The sequence below is a fragment of the Neovison vison genome, chromosome 1, assembly GCF_020171115.1.
Source record: "Neovison vison isolate M4711 chromosome 1, ASM_NN_V1, whole genome shotgun sequence".
Taxonomy (NCBI): domain Eukaryota; kingdom Metazoa; phylum Chordata; class Mammalia; order Carnivora; family Mustelidae; genus Neogale; species Neogale vison.
The window spans coordinates 125,624,099-125,640,894 of NC_058091.1; the positions used below are offsets into that span (position 1 = coordinate 125,624,099).

General features: G+C 39.3%; 1 protein-coding gene across 3 annotated transcripts in view; it reads right to left on the minus strand.

The window, feature by feature from the left end:
• GMDS (GDP-mannose 4,6-dehydratase) overlaps nt 1–16,196 on the minus strand; it is a 633,896-nt gene extending 617,700 nt beyond the window's left edge. For 2 of the 3 annotated variants that reach the window (XM_044257882.1, XM_044257891.1), the window contains exon 1: nt 15,906–16,196. In XM_044257882.1, the coding sequence (XP_044113817.1) occupies nt 15,906–16,007 (102 nt within the window). In that variant the 5' untranslated portion in view covers nt 16,008–16,196. The remainder of the gene's footprint in view (nt 1–15,905) is intronic. The other variant, XM_044257899.1, reaches the window with a different exon arrangement.
• Nucleotides 16,197–16,796: the final 600 nt, after the last annotated feature.

Genomic DNA, 16,796 nt, shown 5'->3' on the forward strand with positions numbered 1-16,796 from the left:
GACTCTTTGAAAGAATTAACAAGATTGATAAACCTGTAGCCACTTATCAAAAAGAAAAGAGAAAGGACCCAAATAAATAGAATAATGAATGAAAGAGGAGAGATCACAACCAACAGTGAAGAAATACAAACAACTGTAAAAACATATTATGAGCAACCATATGCAGACAAATTAAACAACCTGGACTAAATGGATGCATTCCTAGATAAGTATAAACTACCAAAGCTGAACCAGGAAGAAATAGAGAATCTGAACAGACCCATAACCAGCAATTCAAGAAATTGAAGCAGTAATCAAAAATTTCCCAACAAACAAGGACCCAGGACCAGTTTCCCAGGGCAATTCTACCATTTACAGAAGAATTACTACCTGTTCTTCTGAAACTGTTTCAAAAAATCAAAAAGGAAGGAAAACTTCCAAACTCTTTTTTCTGAGGTCAGCATTACCTTGATCCCAAAACCAAAGATTCAGCCAAATATCCCTGATGAACATGGATGCAAAAATTTTCACCAAAATAATGGCCAATAGGATTCAACAGTACATTAAAAGGATTATTCACCACAATCAAGTGGGATTTATTCCTGGGCTGTGAGGTGGTTCAACATCTGCAAATTGATGTGATATAACACATTAATAAAAGGAAGGACAAGAACCATATGATCCCCCCAACAGATGCAAAATAGCATTTGACAAAGTACAGTATTCTTTTTTGACTAAAACTCTCCACACTGTAAGGATACAGGGTAACTGCCTCATCAATATCATCAAAGCCATCTATGAAAAACCCACAGCAAATATCATCCTCAATGGGGAAAAACTGACATCTATCCCCTCTAAGGCCAGGAACATGACAGAGATGTCCATTATCACCACTGTCGTTCAACACAGTACTAGAAATCAGACAACAAAAAGAAATAAAATGCATCCAAATTGACAAAGAAATCAAACTCTCATGACATGATATTCTGTGTGGAAAACCCAAAAGACTCCATCAAAAAATTGCTAGAACTCATACAGGAATTCAATAAAGTAGTAGGATATAAAATCAATGCACAGAAATCAGTTGCATTTCTATACACCAACAACAAGACAGAAGAAAGAAATTAAGGAGTCGATCCCATTTACAATGACACCAAAAACCATAAGATACCTAGGAATAAATCTAACTAAAGAGGCAAAGAATCTTATACTCAGAAAACTACAGAGTACTCATAAAAGAAATTGAGGAAGACACAAAGAAATGGAAAAACGTTCCATGCTCATGGATTGGAAGAACAAATATTGTGAAAATGTCTATGCTACCTAGAGCAATCTACACATTCAAAGCAATCCCTATCAAAATACCATAACTCTTTTCAAAGAAATGGAACAAATAATCCTAAAATTTGTACAGAAACACAAAAGACCCAGATAGCCAAAGGAATATTGAAAAAGAAAACAAAACATGGTGGCATCACAATTTTAGACTTTAAACTACATTATGAAGCTGTGATCATTAAGACAATACGGTACTGGCACAAACACAGATACATAAATCAATGGAACAGAATAGTAAACCCAGAAATAGACCCTCTATGGTCAACATTAATCTTCGACAAAGCAGGAAAGAAGGTCCAATGGAAAAAAGACAGTCTCTTCAACAAATGATGTTCAGAAACTGGACAGCCACATGCAGAAGAATGAAACTGGACCATTTCCTTATACCATATACAAAAACAGATTCAAAATGGACAAAAGACCTATATGTGAGATAGGAATCCATCAAAATCCTTGAGGAGAACACAGGCAGCAACCTCTTCAACCTCAGCCACAGCAACATCTTCCTAGGAACATCACCAAAGTCAAGGGAAATAAGGGCAAAAATGAACTATTGGGACTTTGATCAAGATCAAAAGCTTTGGCACAGCAAAGGAAACAGTCAACAAAACCAGAAGACAACCGACAGTATGGGAGAAGATATTTGCAAATGACATATCAGATAAAGGGCTAGTATCTAAAATCTATAAAGAACTTATCAAACTCAACACCCAAAGAACAAATAATCCAATCAAGAAATGGGCAGAAAACATGAACAGACATTTCTGCAAAGAAGACATCCAAATGGCCAACAGCACATGAAAAAGTGCTCTACATCACTTGGCATCAGAGAAATACAAATCAAAACCACAATGAGATACCACACACCAGTCAGAATGGCTAAAATTAACAAGTCAGGAAACGACTGGTGTTGGCAAGGACGCAGGGTAAGGGGAACCCTCCTACACTGTTGGTGGGAATGGAAGCTGGTGCAGCCACTCTTGAAAACAGTATGGAGTTTCCTCAAAAAGTTGAAAATAGAGTTATCCTAAGACCCAGCAATTACACTACTGGGCATTTACCTTAAAGATATAAATGTAGTGATCTGAAGGGGCACCTGCTCCCCAATGTTTATAGCAGCAATGTCCACAACAGCCAAACTTTGGAAGTTTGTCCATTGATGTCCACTGACAGATAAGTGGATAAAGAAGATGTGGTATGTATATATAATGGAATATTATGCAGCTATCAAAAAATAAAATCTTGCCATTTGCTACAATGTAAAGGGAGCCAGAGTAAGCGAAATAAGTCAATCAAACAAAGACAGTTATCATATGATCTCACTGCTATGTGGAATTAAAGACACAAGGCAGAGGATTATAGGGTGAGAGAGGAAAAAATGAAACAAGATGAAAGCAGAGAGGGAAACAAACCATAAAAGACTCTTAATCTTAGGAAACAAACTAAGGGTTGCTGGGGGAGGGTGGGTAGGAAGATGGGGTGACTGGATGATAGGTATTGGGGAGGGTATATGTTGTAATGAGTACTGGATATTATATAAGACTGATGAATCACAGACCTGTACCCCTGAAACAAATAATACATTATATATTAACTTAAAAAATCATAATTTTTAAGAAAAGACTGCTAGAGGTACAAATTTAAGGTTTTTTCACTCTACATTAAGGAACATGCTTCCATTATATGTGACTGAGCTATTCACTTCAGCATTATAATCAAATCCAATATTCAAGCATATAACATATGACCAAGCTCTCATGGCACAATTTTCAAGTGTAATTATGAAGTTTAAACACTTTCTATAAATACTAAATAAATTCTTATTTTCTTCATCCTTGAAGTTAAAAATAAATCAGAGAAAGGATCCCCTAAAATTTACATGTAGTGGAATTCCTAAAAGGCACAGTATGAACAGTCTGAAAAAAAAATAAGGCAAACACACCCTTCAGCAAAATCCCTTCATATAAAAACCATCTAACTTCAATTCCATGTAACACAGTTCTATGTAACCGAACTCCAAAACAACCTCCTAAAAGCAGTCATTTCAATGAATGGATTTCTATATATGATTGTGTTAATACTTATGGTAAGTCATAAGATTTGGCAGGAAAACCACTTATTGGCTTGCCAAAGGCTAAGTTTGGCACACTAGTGCCCCACTGCCAAGAACAGTACTGATAACTGGCTTTCTATCCCACATGATTATCTTCCAAGTATGCTTCACTCAGTCACTCTCCATGTACTAAGCTCCTATGGAAATAGTTAATGGAACTGAGCACCTTGTTTCCAATTCGGAAGAATGGGATTCCCAAAATTCTGTATGGAAGGAAGAAAGGGACAACAAGCTAAAAGTTGGAGGAATCTTGCATAAAAACATGACAATAGGAAAATTTAAATAGTAAAATGAATAAAGAGGCAGGGAGAGCTGAAGTATACTAAAATAACCTAGCTAATTCAATCATCAAACTAAAAGGAAAAATGTTAATTTTGATGCCAGATAAGTGGGAGCAACAGAAAATTCTGGGGGATGAGTAAAAATACTGGTGATGAGCACTGTAGAGCAGCATAGACACACCTAGGGCTTTCCCAATCCTTAGCTGCTGTCCAGGTTGTTATACAAGACTATGTGGCCATGATCTCTCACCTGCATACCAACCTTATATTTCAAATAGCTTACAGGTTATTTGAACTTGAATGTTATACTCTCACCTTAAATTCAACAGGAGGAAAACTGGATTCACTATCTTTCCCAGATAACTGGCTTTCTTTCCCAGTGACTACATTTCTGGTCATGGTAATTCCAACCAGCCAGTCTCCAAAATCAAAATAGCCTTGAGATCTGTAACTCCTGCCCTTGTCACATTCCCTACACCTAAATGATCACAAAGTCCTGTTGGCCTTTGATTCCCTTTCCTTCTCCACAACCGATACCGTTTGCATCTACATCTTCATGATTATAAGAGGCTCCTAGCAGGCCTTCCTGCCTCTGTTGTTTTGCTACTCAAATTCATTCTGTATTACCTACATCAAACTGCATTCTCAAAACACTTCTCTACCCTTTTCTCATACCTCCTGACTTTAAGGATTTATTAGACATAATAATGTATTATACATAAGGAATCATTAATTATATAATAATAAATAGTAAGCACTATCATTTCACAAAGTGTGTGCCAGGCATTGTGTGAGGTATTATTGTAATCATAATATGTAATCCACATATCAATTTGTAATGTGAGTATAATTAACTGCATTTTAGAGAGGAAACTGAGGTTCAAGTTTATTAAGTAACTCACTGGAGACATTCAGCCAGTAAATGGAAGACATTTCTAAATGTACTTTTTTCTTTTTGTTTTTAATGTACTCTTTTTGAAAGCAGGGTTTGAGCCCAGGTTTGAGACTTACCCAAAGCTGAGCTCTTTCTGTCACATCACAGGGTCTCTGCCTCCCCACTGCTTTATATCATCAAATCTAAGCACTTCTGCCTTTGTTAAAAGGTGGAAATACAGCTTCTAAGATAGAAGAATGAGCATGAAAATAGTAACATCTTTAACCATCCTTCACAGAATACAAGACTATACAAAAGAGTTCCACGTCAAAAAGAAGAAAAAGTAGTTATAGGTGGTCCTTAAGTAGCTCTCCTTTCTACAAGAAGGCCTCACAACTAACCCTTTAAGATAACAGCATTTATAACCAGAAACTTCCAAGGTAATCGATGCTCAATAAATCTACTGAATTAATGATACTTCAGAGCATTTTTAAGGAAAGATCTTCTTGTGATTCTGTGACTGATTTATTACCATCATACCACTTAACATGCTATAAAATTGCTTGTTGTTCATCAGACTAGCAGGTCTTGAAGACAAAATCATGTCCATCTTCCTGGTGTCTATATCTCCAGCACCTACCTCAACACAGAAGAAATCTCAGCAAATATCTACTGGATGAATAAAACCTCAACTATTAAACCCTAAGCTCAAAATATAGATAATAAATAATGGGAATTTTAAAATTCTCCCTCATCAAAAAACTACCTCATTTAATATAACCTAAAAGGACAGACAGCTCAGATTTTTCAATTCAACCTTACAAATTCTGACAAAATACAACTAATACATGAATTTCTTCTTAGTTTGCAAACTTAACTATAAATCCACTACAGTTCATATTGTTTCTTAAAAAATTCTCCTATTGGCCTTATCTTTAAACCGCTTAAAAATAAGATTTTCGTTACACATTATCAACTGTAATTTAGTGTTCAATCCTAAAGTCCTAGCACTTTATACTCTGAAAGGACTTAAGAGATGACGAAGTAATCCCTTCACAATAAAAATTAAGAAACAGACTCGGCGGTGGGGGTCGCCTGAGTGGCTCAGTGGGTTAAGCCTCTGCCTTTGGCTCAGGTCATGATCTCAGGGTCCTGGGATCAAGCCCTGCATGGGGTTCTTTGCTCAACAAGAAGTCTGCTTCCTCTCTCTACCTGCCTCTCTGCCTACTTACTTGTGATCTCTCTCTCTGTCAAATAAATAAATAAAATCTTAAAAAAAAAAAAAAGCTCTACGTTAAAAAAAAAAACCAAAAACAAACAAAAAAACTAAAAGAAAGAAACAGACTAAGAAAAAATTAAAGCTATAAAATTAACTGGTGTTAAAATCCAGCCTCTGATTCTCAGTTCCATGCTCTTTCCTCAGTTAATCAATTAGTTACATGAAATGTAAAGGCATTAAAAAAAAACCCTTTCCACTACATAAGAGTCTTTGATCAAAATAGGACAGTACTCAAGACATCTTTCTCATTTCCAATTTTGCCAAACCTTTCCTACAAGGATTGAAATCCCAGTAAGGAAGATTCAGAGCGCAGTCCACTGCCCACAATCTTCTTATACATGAAGATAAGCCTGGCTCCCACATCTGCTTATACTATCAGTCTTAAGACTTACTGATGTCAAATCTGTTGGCTTCCCAGTACTTTGTAGCCTTGTGAGTGATTCCAAATACTACAGAACTTTCTGCCCCTGGATAATAGACTCCCCATTCAAAACACAAGGGTAAATATTAATCCTCTCCTGATTCAACTTTATTTCCTAGAATTCAAGTAATCTTTTATTATCTTCTTAACACTGAAGAGAAGGTTCATTCTAGTAATGGCACAAAGGTCCCTACTACGTGCCAGAATTATTTTCTACTTAGCAGAATTACTCATCCAATCTGACAGCAAAGGTAAATAATTTGTCCAAAGTCATGCACCTCATAAATAACTAATCAGTAATTCAAACTTAAGATGGGCTAAAAAATCTAACTCATTCTTCTCCACTTCATCCAACATAGAGCCCCAGCCTTTGGAGAGTCTGCAAGATTAGCTGTCAACATAGGCCCTCTAAAGAACTAATTAAAGATATGACCCACGCAGCTAATAAAATAAAATGAGAGGCATGTAATGTAATGATCAGTACAAGCTTATTTTACTACTATAATCTACCTTTCCACAACTCTTGAATATGTTTTGTTTTTGAATCTTAATAAATAATTTGTCTCTCCTTAGAAGTTATTTGTTGATACTAATTACAAACTTCATAGAAAATAAAATTAATGGGATTTACATTTAAGATCTGAGTTTTCAAACAGTGACTGGAGAAAGCTTTGGATGACAATATATTTAACCTCTGTATTCTTAGGGGATAATAAGAAAACTGCATCACAGGATGCTCTTTTGCTGTGGTAACAAATATAAACCCTTTGAACAGTACCCAGCACAGAGTAAATGCTCAACATATGTTAATTATTGTAATTACCATAATTAACATCACCATCGTCACCACCTAGAACATTAATGTTATGATACCAGAACACAATGTTACCAGAATATCAATGTTTAAGGATGGTCATTTTTGACATTATGTTCACTGTTGAATCCCCAGTGCCTGACACAAAATTGGGACTCAAACATTTCTTAAGTGCATTAATTATGATTATTAGTACTTCTATCACTAAGTAGAGGATGACTCACACCAAAATATAATTGCCTCCAGGAGAAAAGATAAATTAAGCATGAAAAAAATTGCTAGTAATTGCTGGAAATTTCGAAGAGGTACCAAATAGAGAATTGCTAGTAACACAAATACGATGCTATTGGAAGAGAGAAGAGGAGAGGCTACTCTCAAGTCAAGGAACTATCTATTCAGATTAACCCACAAGAAGAGAAGTTGAGTCAAAAGTACTTGCTAAGATCATTTTGCAGGCAGAACATTTTCAGGCTTAGACCAGGCTTCCCAGTTCATAACAGGGTATGCGAATCTAGAATAGAGGACTTCTGAGTCTCCTAAGGAAAATCTAATTGGACCTTGACAGCAAGGATAAACACCACAATATAGAAAGGAAAAGTAGCATTAGAGAAAGGAAAAAAATGTATCAAAGGGCACAACAAGCAAACTGGGAGCTGTAACTCTCAGGTCTGTGTACAGATAGAAGGATCCCTGGGAACAAGTTGTAGCAGCCATACCAGCAGGCAACCCAGCCTCTCACCTGCCTCTCTCCACCACACTGAACACTTGGACTATCCATATGCTCATCAAAGCTTTTGGGCAAGTTCTCCAGGCACAGTTTTCATCCAGACAACCCATCACCCAAGCTGCAGGCCCAGGGATCTACCACTTCTGAGGATCCTATTAATTGGCTACTGGCTCTTTGTCCTCACCTGGGAGAAGGTTTATGGGCAGAAGAAAGCATTTTGCTCTGACCATTTTCATCTCTGGCTGAAAAATCCCTTAGAGAACTGAAAAGAACGGTAGGGAAAGAAAAGAGACACCAGAAGCTTTCAAAAGACATCAGAGAACATAGTGCTCTACCTCCATTCCTCACCCCTATTCCTGACTTCTACTAAGACACACACACTAATATGTTAACATCACCTAATGGGCATGGTAAGGTACCAATCAAAATATATAACAACCTCTAAACACAGCCTCTTGAGAGCTGAGAACTTCTGCAATTTGTTGACAAACTGCCCAAGCGAGGTACTCTAACCAGACAGGAGAGAAGGTCCTGAGGAAAAAAAAAAATCTAGTGCATTAAGGGCTCTTGGGCAAGTTTGAAATTCCCCAAGTCACAGTTTCCTTTTTTGCTATAAGGTGGACAGTAAAAATTTGTACCACCTGGGGTGAAATGAGATAATGTCTTTTTTTTTTTTTTTTTAAAGAAGTATTTATTTTAGAGGCAGGGAGGGTCAAAAGGAGAGCGAGAGAGAAACTTAAGCAGACTCACACTGAACACAGAGCCTGATGTGGGGCTGGGTCTCATGATCCTGAGATCACCAGTTGAGCCAAAACCAAGAGTCAGACTTAACCAAGTGCACCACTCAGGAGCCCCTAAAGGAGGTAATTTGTAGAAAGTGCTTGGTACATTGCATGGCACACAGTAATCATTCTATTGATGTCAGTAATTTTTTTTTCTGTACCTTCACCCCAAATGATTAGTTACTAAGTATCTAGAAGACGAACATGTTGCCTTCCTTAAACCTGACTCATAGTCAGATAATTCTCATTTAATCGTAACTTTTACTTAACAGAAGTTCAGAAGCGGCTGCTTCAGAGGACAGACAGGCAGGTTGAGAACTCTATAACTCAAAGAGCCATTCAGGATCACAAGAACAATTAAGAGTACTTTCAATTCATCTTGAAATCAAGTCAGTAACTAACAAAAGTCACTCTCAGTTTCAGTCCTGGGGTCCTGAAGCCAACCATGGAGACTGTGGAGCACTGGATTTTCCCATGTCATGAGTAGATAAGGTAGCACTCAATAAGTCTGGGGCAATGGAGGCAAACTACCAGCTCAGGACAGTATATAATCCTGAATGAACACTGAATGTCTAAGGTCTCTAAAGAACGTGTTCTCTTAACACAAAAAGCTGCTCAACACCACTCATCATCAGGGAAGTACAAATCAAAACCACCATGAGATATCAAGTCATAGCTGTGAGAATACAACAATCAAAAAAAAAAAAAACAAGAAATAGCAAGTGTTGTCAAGAATGTGGAGAAAAAAGAACGTTTATGCACTGTTGCTACAAATGCAAATTGGACAGCCACTGTAGAAAAAGAGTGTGGAAGTTCTTCAAAATAGAAATACCATATGATCCAATAATTCCACTACTGAGTATTTACCCAAAGAAAACAAAGACAATAATTTGAAAAGATATAGGCACTCCTATGTTTACTGCAGCATTATTTACAATAGCCAAGATATGGAAGCAACCCAGCATCCATAAATAGACAAACGCATAAGGAAGATGTAGTGTACACAAACACACACACAAATACATACAGGAATATTATGCAGCTATTAAAAAGGATGAGAGCTTACCATTTGCGACAATGTGAATAGAACTAGAGGGTATAATGCTAAGTGAAATAAGTCAGAGAAAGAGAAATTCCATATGACCTCACTCGTATGTGGAATCTAAAAAACAGAACAAATGAATAAACAAACAAAAAGTAGAATCAGACTATAAATATAGAGAACTAAATGATGTTTGCTGGGTTGAGGATGGGTAAAATGGTTGAAGGGGAGTGGGAGATACAGGCTTCCAGTTATGAAATGAGTAATTCAAAAAAGGCACAGCAGAAAGAACACAGTCAAAGGTCTTGTAATACTGTTGTGTGGTGACAGATGGTAGCTATGCTTGTGGTGAACACAGCATCAAGCAGAGAGAGGTTTAATCACTAAGTTGTACACCTGAAACTAATGTAACATTGTGGGTCAATTACACTCATAAAAAAATTGAATGTGTTATCTAGAAATCAAGTTTTAACAGACCACATCACATTTCACTAAATCTCCATCTACATAAGTGATGATTCTTATACCTATATTGGAATGTAGAAATTTATGAGAAACTGAATATGGATTAGAAAGTAAAACCAAAAGAGGTAATGTTCCAGTCATCTATTACAATTCAACTGAAGCATTATTTAAAGGGGGTTAAGGAAAACTGTGGGAAGAAAGGTACCTCTTGCCAATTCTCAATTACCATTTTCTAACATACTAAATTAACTCTTAAATGAAGAACACGAAGCCTGAAAGAACCACCTGAGTCTAGAAAATTAGGTCATCCATTTTACCTGTTTTCTTTAAAGACCAAGAACTAACAAAAGTAATGAAAATTAGAAACAAGGCCATAAAAACAAAATTCTGAAACAAAATATGGCTTAAAGAATATGACCTGATAACTCAAAGTGTCCATCTCTTTCATTTTTGCAAAATTTACCAGAAGTCTGTTGTCTTCCAACCACAGAAAAGTTAACTCTTCTTGCCTGTAACTATTTAAAGATAAATGCTTTGTCTTCCATGTGTCGTGATGCAGAAATCTGAAGCATTGAATTGGTACTTGCTTAAATGTTTGGCCAGATCCAAACCACTTCCCAAGGAAAATCTAGCCCAATTTACAGGTTAGGAAGGGCCTCACCATGTCAAATACTTCCACTTTCAAAACACCAATATTAACCTTATAATCAACACACCTAACAATGTAATCTACAGTTCCAACCTGCCTGCTCCCTTGGAAATAACAGACTAGAAAAACATCCATTTAACAAAGGAAAAATCCACAAAAACTAACCATTCAATTACTTAAGTCTCTATCTACCAAAAAGTGTGCTTATGTCATCCATTAGGGAGTAATAAAATGTCCTAGGAAGATGACTGTCTTCTTTAAAAAACTACTAGCAAGCATGTTGTCCATCATGTTGTTCTGTTGCTTAAAGTTATTTCTCTAAGAGTGTAGTACTAATAAAAATATTGACTCGCCTATCCACTTTGTCTTGATTTGCAGGAAAGTCAAAGCTGAATTTTATGTCCATATTGACAGCAGTCAATGTACAGAAATCAGTGGCTTTCTTATACACTAACAATGAAAATACAGAAAGGGAAATTAGAGAATCGATTCCATTTACTATAGCACCAAGAACCATAAGATACCTGGGAATAAACCTAACCAAAGAGATAAAGGATCTGTACTCGAGGAACTACAGAACACTCATGAAAGAAATTGAAGAAGACACAAATAGATGGAAGACCATTCCATGCTCTTGGATAGGAAGAATAAACATTGTTAAAATGTCTATACTGCCTAGAGCAATCTATACTTTTAATGCCATTCCGATCAAAACTCCACTGGTATTTTTCAAAGAGCTGGAACCAGAAGAGACCCCGAATCGCTAAGGAAATGTTGAAAAACAAAAATAAAACTGGGGGCATCACGTTACCTGCTTTACTACATCACGTTACTGCATCACATTACTACTGCTTTACTACAAAGCTGTGATCACCAAGACAGCATGGTACTGGCATAAAAACAGACACATAGACCAGCGAACAGAGTAGAGAGCCCAGATATGGACCCTCAACTCTATGGGCAAACAATCTTCGACAAAACAGGAAAAAATATACAGTGGAAAAAAGACAGTCTCTTCAATAAATGGTGCTGGGAAAACTGGACAGCTATATGTAGAAGAATAAAACTCGACCATTCTCTTACACCGTACACAAAGATAAACTCAAAATGGATAAAAGGCCTCAACATGAGACAGGAATCCATCAGAATCCTAGAGGAGAAGAGCAGCTATCCTTAGCTTTGGGTTTTAGTACATTACCCCCATCTTTCTATTGGCCTTCACTGCAAACTCCTGTTTTTTGTTTTGAGTTATTGACTGGTGTTTTGTGGATTGCTTCTCTCTTTTTTTTTTTTCATTCTTTTTATGATGGTCCAATGATATGTTTTTTGTTGATGCCACTTCAGAAACTTTTTGGAAATGAGCAAGAGGTATAAATAATTTAATAAATTAAATTCCTTCCATTATTATTACAGTGTCCTCACTATTCCCAAAACTGTCCCCTCTCTTCATTCCTGTGCATGCTGTTCAAACCAACACAGTGCCTGCTATTTCAAGCATTCAGTGCCCTCTCCCAGAGTTCTGAGGCTGGATAAACCATTCATTTGGGCTCTAACATACTTTTAAAATACTACTTCACTACTTATTCAATTTTACTACTTCTCTATCATACTTGATTATTACTTTTTTCATCAGCATGGTCTTAAGTTCCTCGAAAACTATAAGATCCTAGTGGGCAATGAGTATATCATTATATTCCCACCAGCATCAAAACAAGCCCTGTACCCAGCAGAAAGAGTAAAGCTGTGTTCTTCATGAGAAAAGTCAAGATTTTTGAAAGACCATTAGGCAAAACTAAGTAGGAGATAATATGCTGAAAGGTTCTATCTTAAAGTAATTAAACCAAAGAACTAAGATATGCAGATTACTTATATAGCCAACAGAGATTGCATATATATAAATACAAAGAAAGTTCCTGGAATGGCTGCATTTGGCAGGATTATCTGGAGTACACAGAGGCTTCAGGTGACTGAAAAGGAGTAACATCTATGAGGGCATTCAGACACAAAAGGACTCCAGTGGGGTACAAAGAGAGAGTATTCAAAGAAAAGCAAGAACAGTTCCAACTGTGTAGTAAAGAACCAAAAGTACCTTAAGACAGTGGAGATGAGCTGTGAAGATGGCTGGTAGAGGGCCTAGAGGCAACAAAGTCAAGCCTGAGCCTGGTTTTCTTTTTTCTTTTTTTTTTTTTTAAGATTTTATTTATTTATTGAGATACACAACGAGAGACTGAACACAAGCAGGGGGAGTGGAAGAGGGAGAAGCAGGCTTCCCACTGAGCAGAGAGCCCTATGCAGGGCTAGATCCTGCACCCTAAGATCCCAGGACCCTGGGACCGTGACCTGAGCCAAAGGCAGAGGCTTAAGGACTAAGCCACCCAGGTGCCCCCAAGCCTGGTTTTCTTTAAGGAGATTTAATAAGGTAAAAACTTTAGAAAATGATTCACAATTACTGTAATAAGAATAGACAGGAGGGAGAAAGCTAGTATATGAAGCCTGACAGTAAATATTAGAGATGCATAGCAAACAGGGCACCATGACTATCTGCACTTTCTCAAGTGGAAATCTAGGACAACCCATTTAAGAGCCCATCACAGCACAATTACCATGAATACCCTAAGAGCAATGATGTCTACCTCACCTTCTTGAATCAGACCTTTCTTAAGAGTAGAACAATCTCTCTTTTTCTCTTTCTCTCTCTCTCTCTCACACACACAGACACACAAAGCTGTATTTTACTGTGTATAGTTTACTACTGAAGCAACATTAACAAAATTGTTCTAAGCAATGCCTTGGTTCAAATCTCTGCTCTGACACTCACTGGGTGTGCACTCCCAGGGAACATACTTAACCTTACTTAGCCAGGTATAAATTGGGAATAAAATTTGTACCTGCCTCTAAGGTAGGGATATATAGTGTTTAGCAGAGTGAGTAGCTCAGTAAGCTCTCACGAAATATTATTTTAAAAATAGACAATAATGTATGGATTTTTAGACCTCTTGTATTAACTTCACAGTCCTCTGGAGATCCTTGATACCCAAGTTAGGAATCACTGTCCTAGAAGACAAATGCAAAGCGTAGCAAGCCGCAAGTTCCATTAGCAAGGATTTATGTGCAGCTACAGAATTCGGCACTGTGCCAGGGGTATAAAAGCCAACACAAGAACCCAACATTGAAAGGGACAATGCCTGGGTGGCTCAGTGGGTTAAGCCGCTGCCTTCGGCTCAGGTCATGATCTCAGGGTCCTGAGATCGAGTCCCGCATCGGGCTCTCTGCTCAGCAGGGAGCCTGCTTCCTCTTCTCTCTCTGCCTGCCTCTCTGCCTACTTGTGATCTCTCTCTGTCAAATAAGTAAATAAAATCTTTAAAAAAAAAAAAAAAGAAGACTCCCCTGGAGCAGACTTTTGGACAAACTACAATGGAGGCCACTGCTGCACCTCTCTTGCCATTCAGTAACTAGATGATGTGTTCCAAAGCTTTAAAGAAGGTCCCATTTCTAACTTGCACTGATCGATTGTGCTGGTCACTTAAATTGGTATAACTCATACCAAGTGTTATCTTAATAGCTCACCAATTTCTTCAAGGTACTAAAAAAATTTTCTATCTTCAAGAGTTCACACAAGTTTCGTAAACTTTTGAGCCTCAGATCCAGTCTAAGAAATTGGAAAAAGGGAAACCATCTACCAAAGAGTCCTCACCATTAGGGGAAAAAAAAAAAAAAAAAAAAAAGTTTGTAGGCCACGACTTGAAAGCTTATAGGCCCTTGCCTAAATTGAATGGTTCACTTCCTCAGTCTCAAATCCTTTTCCTATTTCCTATCCACCTCTTCCACCAGTTTTCAAACAGCTGTTTATTGTAATAACCTTAAACAAAGATGAATAACCAGAAAATACTTAAATATCCAATAATTAAAACTGTCTAGTATTCTTGGACTCTACATCTGGCCAATTGCAATTTCTTTTCTAATGCTAGAGTGCTTTGAAAGCAGAGTTTGAATCCCAGCTAGACACTTGTAGTTGTTTGACTTCAGACAAATCAGACTCCCATGCCTCACTTTCCCCATCTGTAAAGTGGAGGCAAAAAAAAAAAAAAAAAGCACGCCTTCAAAGAGTACTTGTAAAAACTAAATGAGTTAATATTAGTCAAGTGACCGATACATAATAAGCACATTTATTAGCCGTTATTATCACCTCCATTACAGAGTAATATTAGCCACTACCAAGATCTCCAGGAACACACATATAACATTTTGTCTACAAAAATAATGAGTAAAATCATTCCATCCTGAATGAATCTAAAGCAGCACAGCTTGGTTAGATACAGTAGTGAGGGCCTACCTGTTGCAGGATCTCTAAGAGATAAGTCAGGAAACAGCCATGCTCAGTCTGCACATGGGGTTCCAACATGCAGGACAGCTCCTCATGATTACATCACTTAAGGAACTCCTTTTGTTTGGAAATAGAACCTTAGCCTAACTTTGGACCAGTCTGTCAGATACACTTCAAATGTATTAACATGAATCTCAGGAGTTTGTATGTTTAAAAAGTTTTTGTGAGGTGTGCTTTTTAAACAAAAAATATTTCCTAGTCTATGACTCCTCGGCACTACTTTCTTTTAATTTGTTTTCTTCTGTCTGGAAAGCTGGTGAGGGGGAACCAAAACAGCAAGAACTCCCCTGCTTTCCAAGCATTAGCAGGTCAGTGGCCTTGGCCCTTACACGGAAGTACAGCAAGTTGACTACACACACACACACACACAGAGAGAGAAAACCAGTCCTTTTCCCTCCCCCAGCACTGGGATCTGCAAAGAGCTAAATTAAAGTGCACCCTAGAGACCTCAGAGAAACAAGCACTGCAGTCGCTGGCTGGGCAGGTGGGAGACGGTAGGTAGTCTGGCTCAGGTGTGAGAACCACATCCCAAGTAGGACACACGCTCCCATGCCCCGAGGGAAGCCTAGAAGCATTCCATGCATTCAGCACACTCTCCACAAGACACATCTTGTCGCCGACCTCCACAACAAGCTACATCGGAAACCTTCCGGGATGCCCAGAAGGCTGTTCCTGGAAATGCAGGCAGCCCCGAGCGCGGGGCTCACACGTGCCCCAGCAGCAGGAGGCCTGGCTCGAACTCCCATCTCGGACTCACCTGGCCCGTGATGCCAGTGATGAGCGCCACTTTCCTGGGCTTGCCCATCTCTCCGTCCCCGGAGCCGCGAGCGCTGGGGCAGCGTACCGCCGCGTGTGCCATGTCGCTACCGGCTTGTGGCCGAGGGCTGGGCGGAGCGGAGGCCAGTGGAGCAGAGACAGCGGTGCCGAAGGGACGTGGGGGTGTGCCTGCACACAAGCCTCCTCGCCCAAGCTGCAGGGAAGTAGCGCACCGCGCGGCCCGCCGCCACAATCTGACAGGGGCGCTCTGGAGGCCGGGCGGGGAGGGCCGGGGGCGGGCCGAGGCGGGCCACACTGCGGGGCGGCGGGACTGCGGCCTGGCGGGCGCCGCGTCATTCGCGTCAGGCCGCGACGCTCCCGTGGCGCCCGCGGCAGGCCCCGCCCCCCGCCGTCTGCCGCCTCGCTATGCCACGCCTCCTCCGCCGCTGGCCGCGCGGCCAGGGCGGGGCGCCTGAGGGGCGGTCTTGCAGCGGGGCTCTGCCGCCTCCGGCCGTGGCAGTTACACAGGTTCAGGAAAGGAAATGTTGCCCGGTCTTTAGGCCAGGCCAGTACCCTGGCGAAGAGGGCGCAGGCGGTTGGCGGCTTGGTCTTCACCGGCTTATCTTTTTTGGAGCCCCTGTCTCCTGCCCTCAGCTTCTCTGGCCGTCCCGGGAATGCTAATATTATCTGAGGATGCTGAGAGGAAGTAGCGCCGACCTTTTCATTAGGAGAAAGCTTTGATTGCCAAATCTAGGTGTCACGGGGCCTGGGTCATCAGCTTTGATAAATAATTCCTGGAAACCTATAGCATTGCCTTTTGATGAGTTCGGTTTTATGTTTCCTGAGGGGCGCAAGGCCCCTAAATGGGGTCACAGATGTGTGTGGAATGACT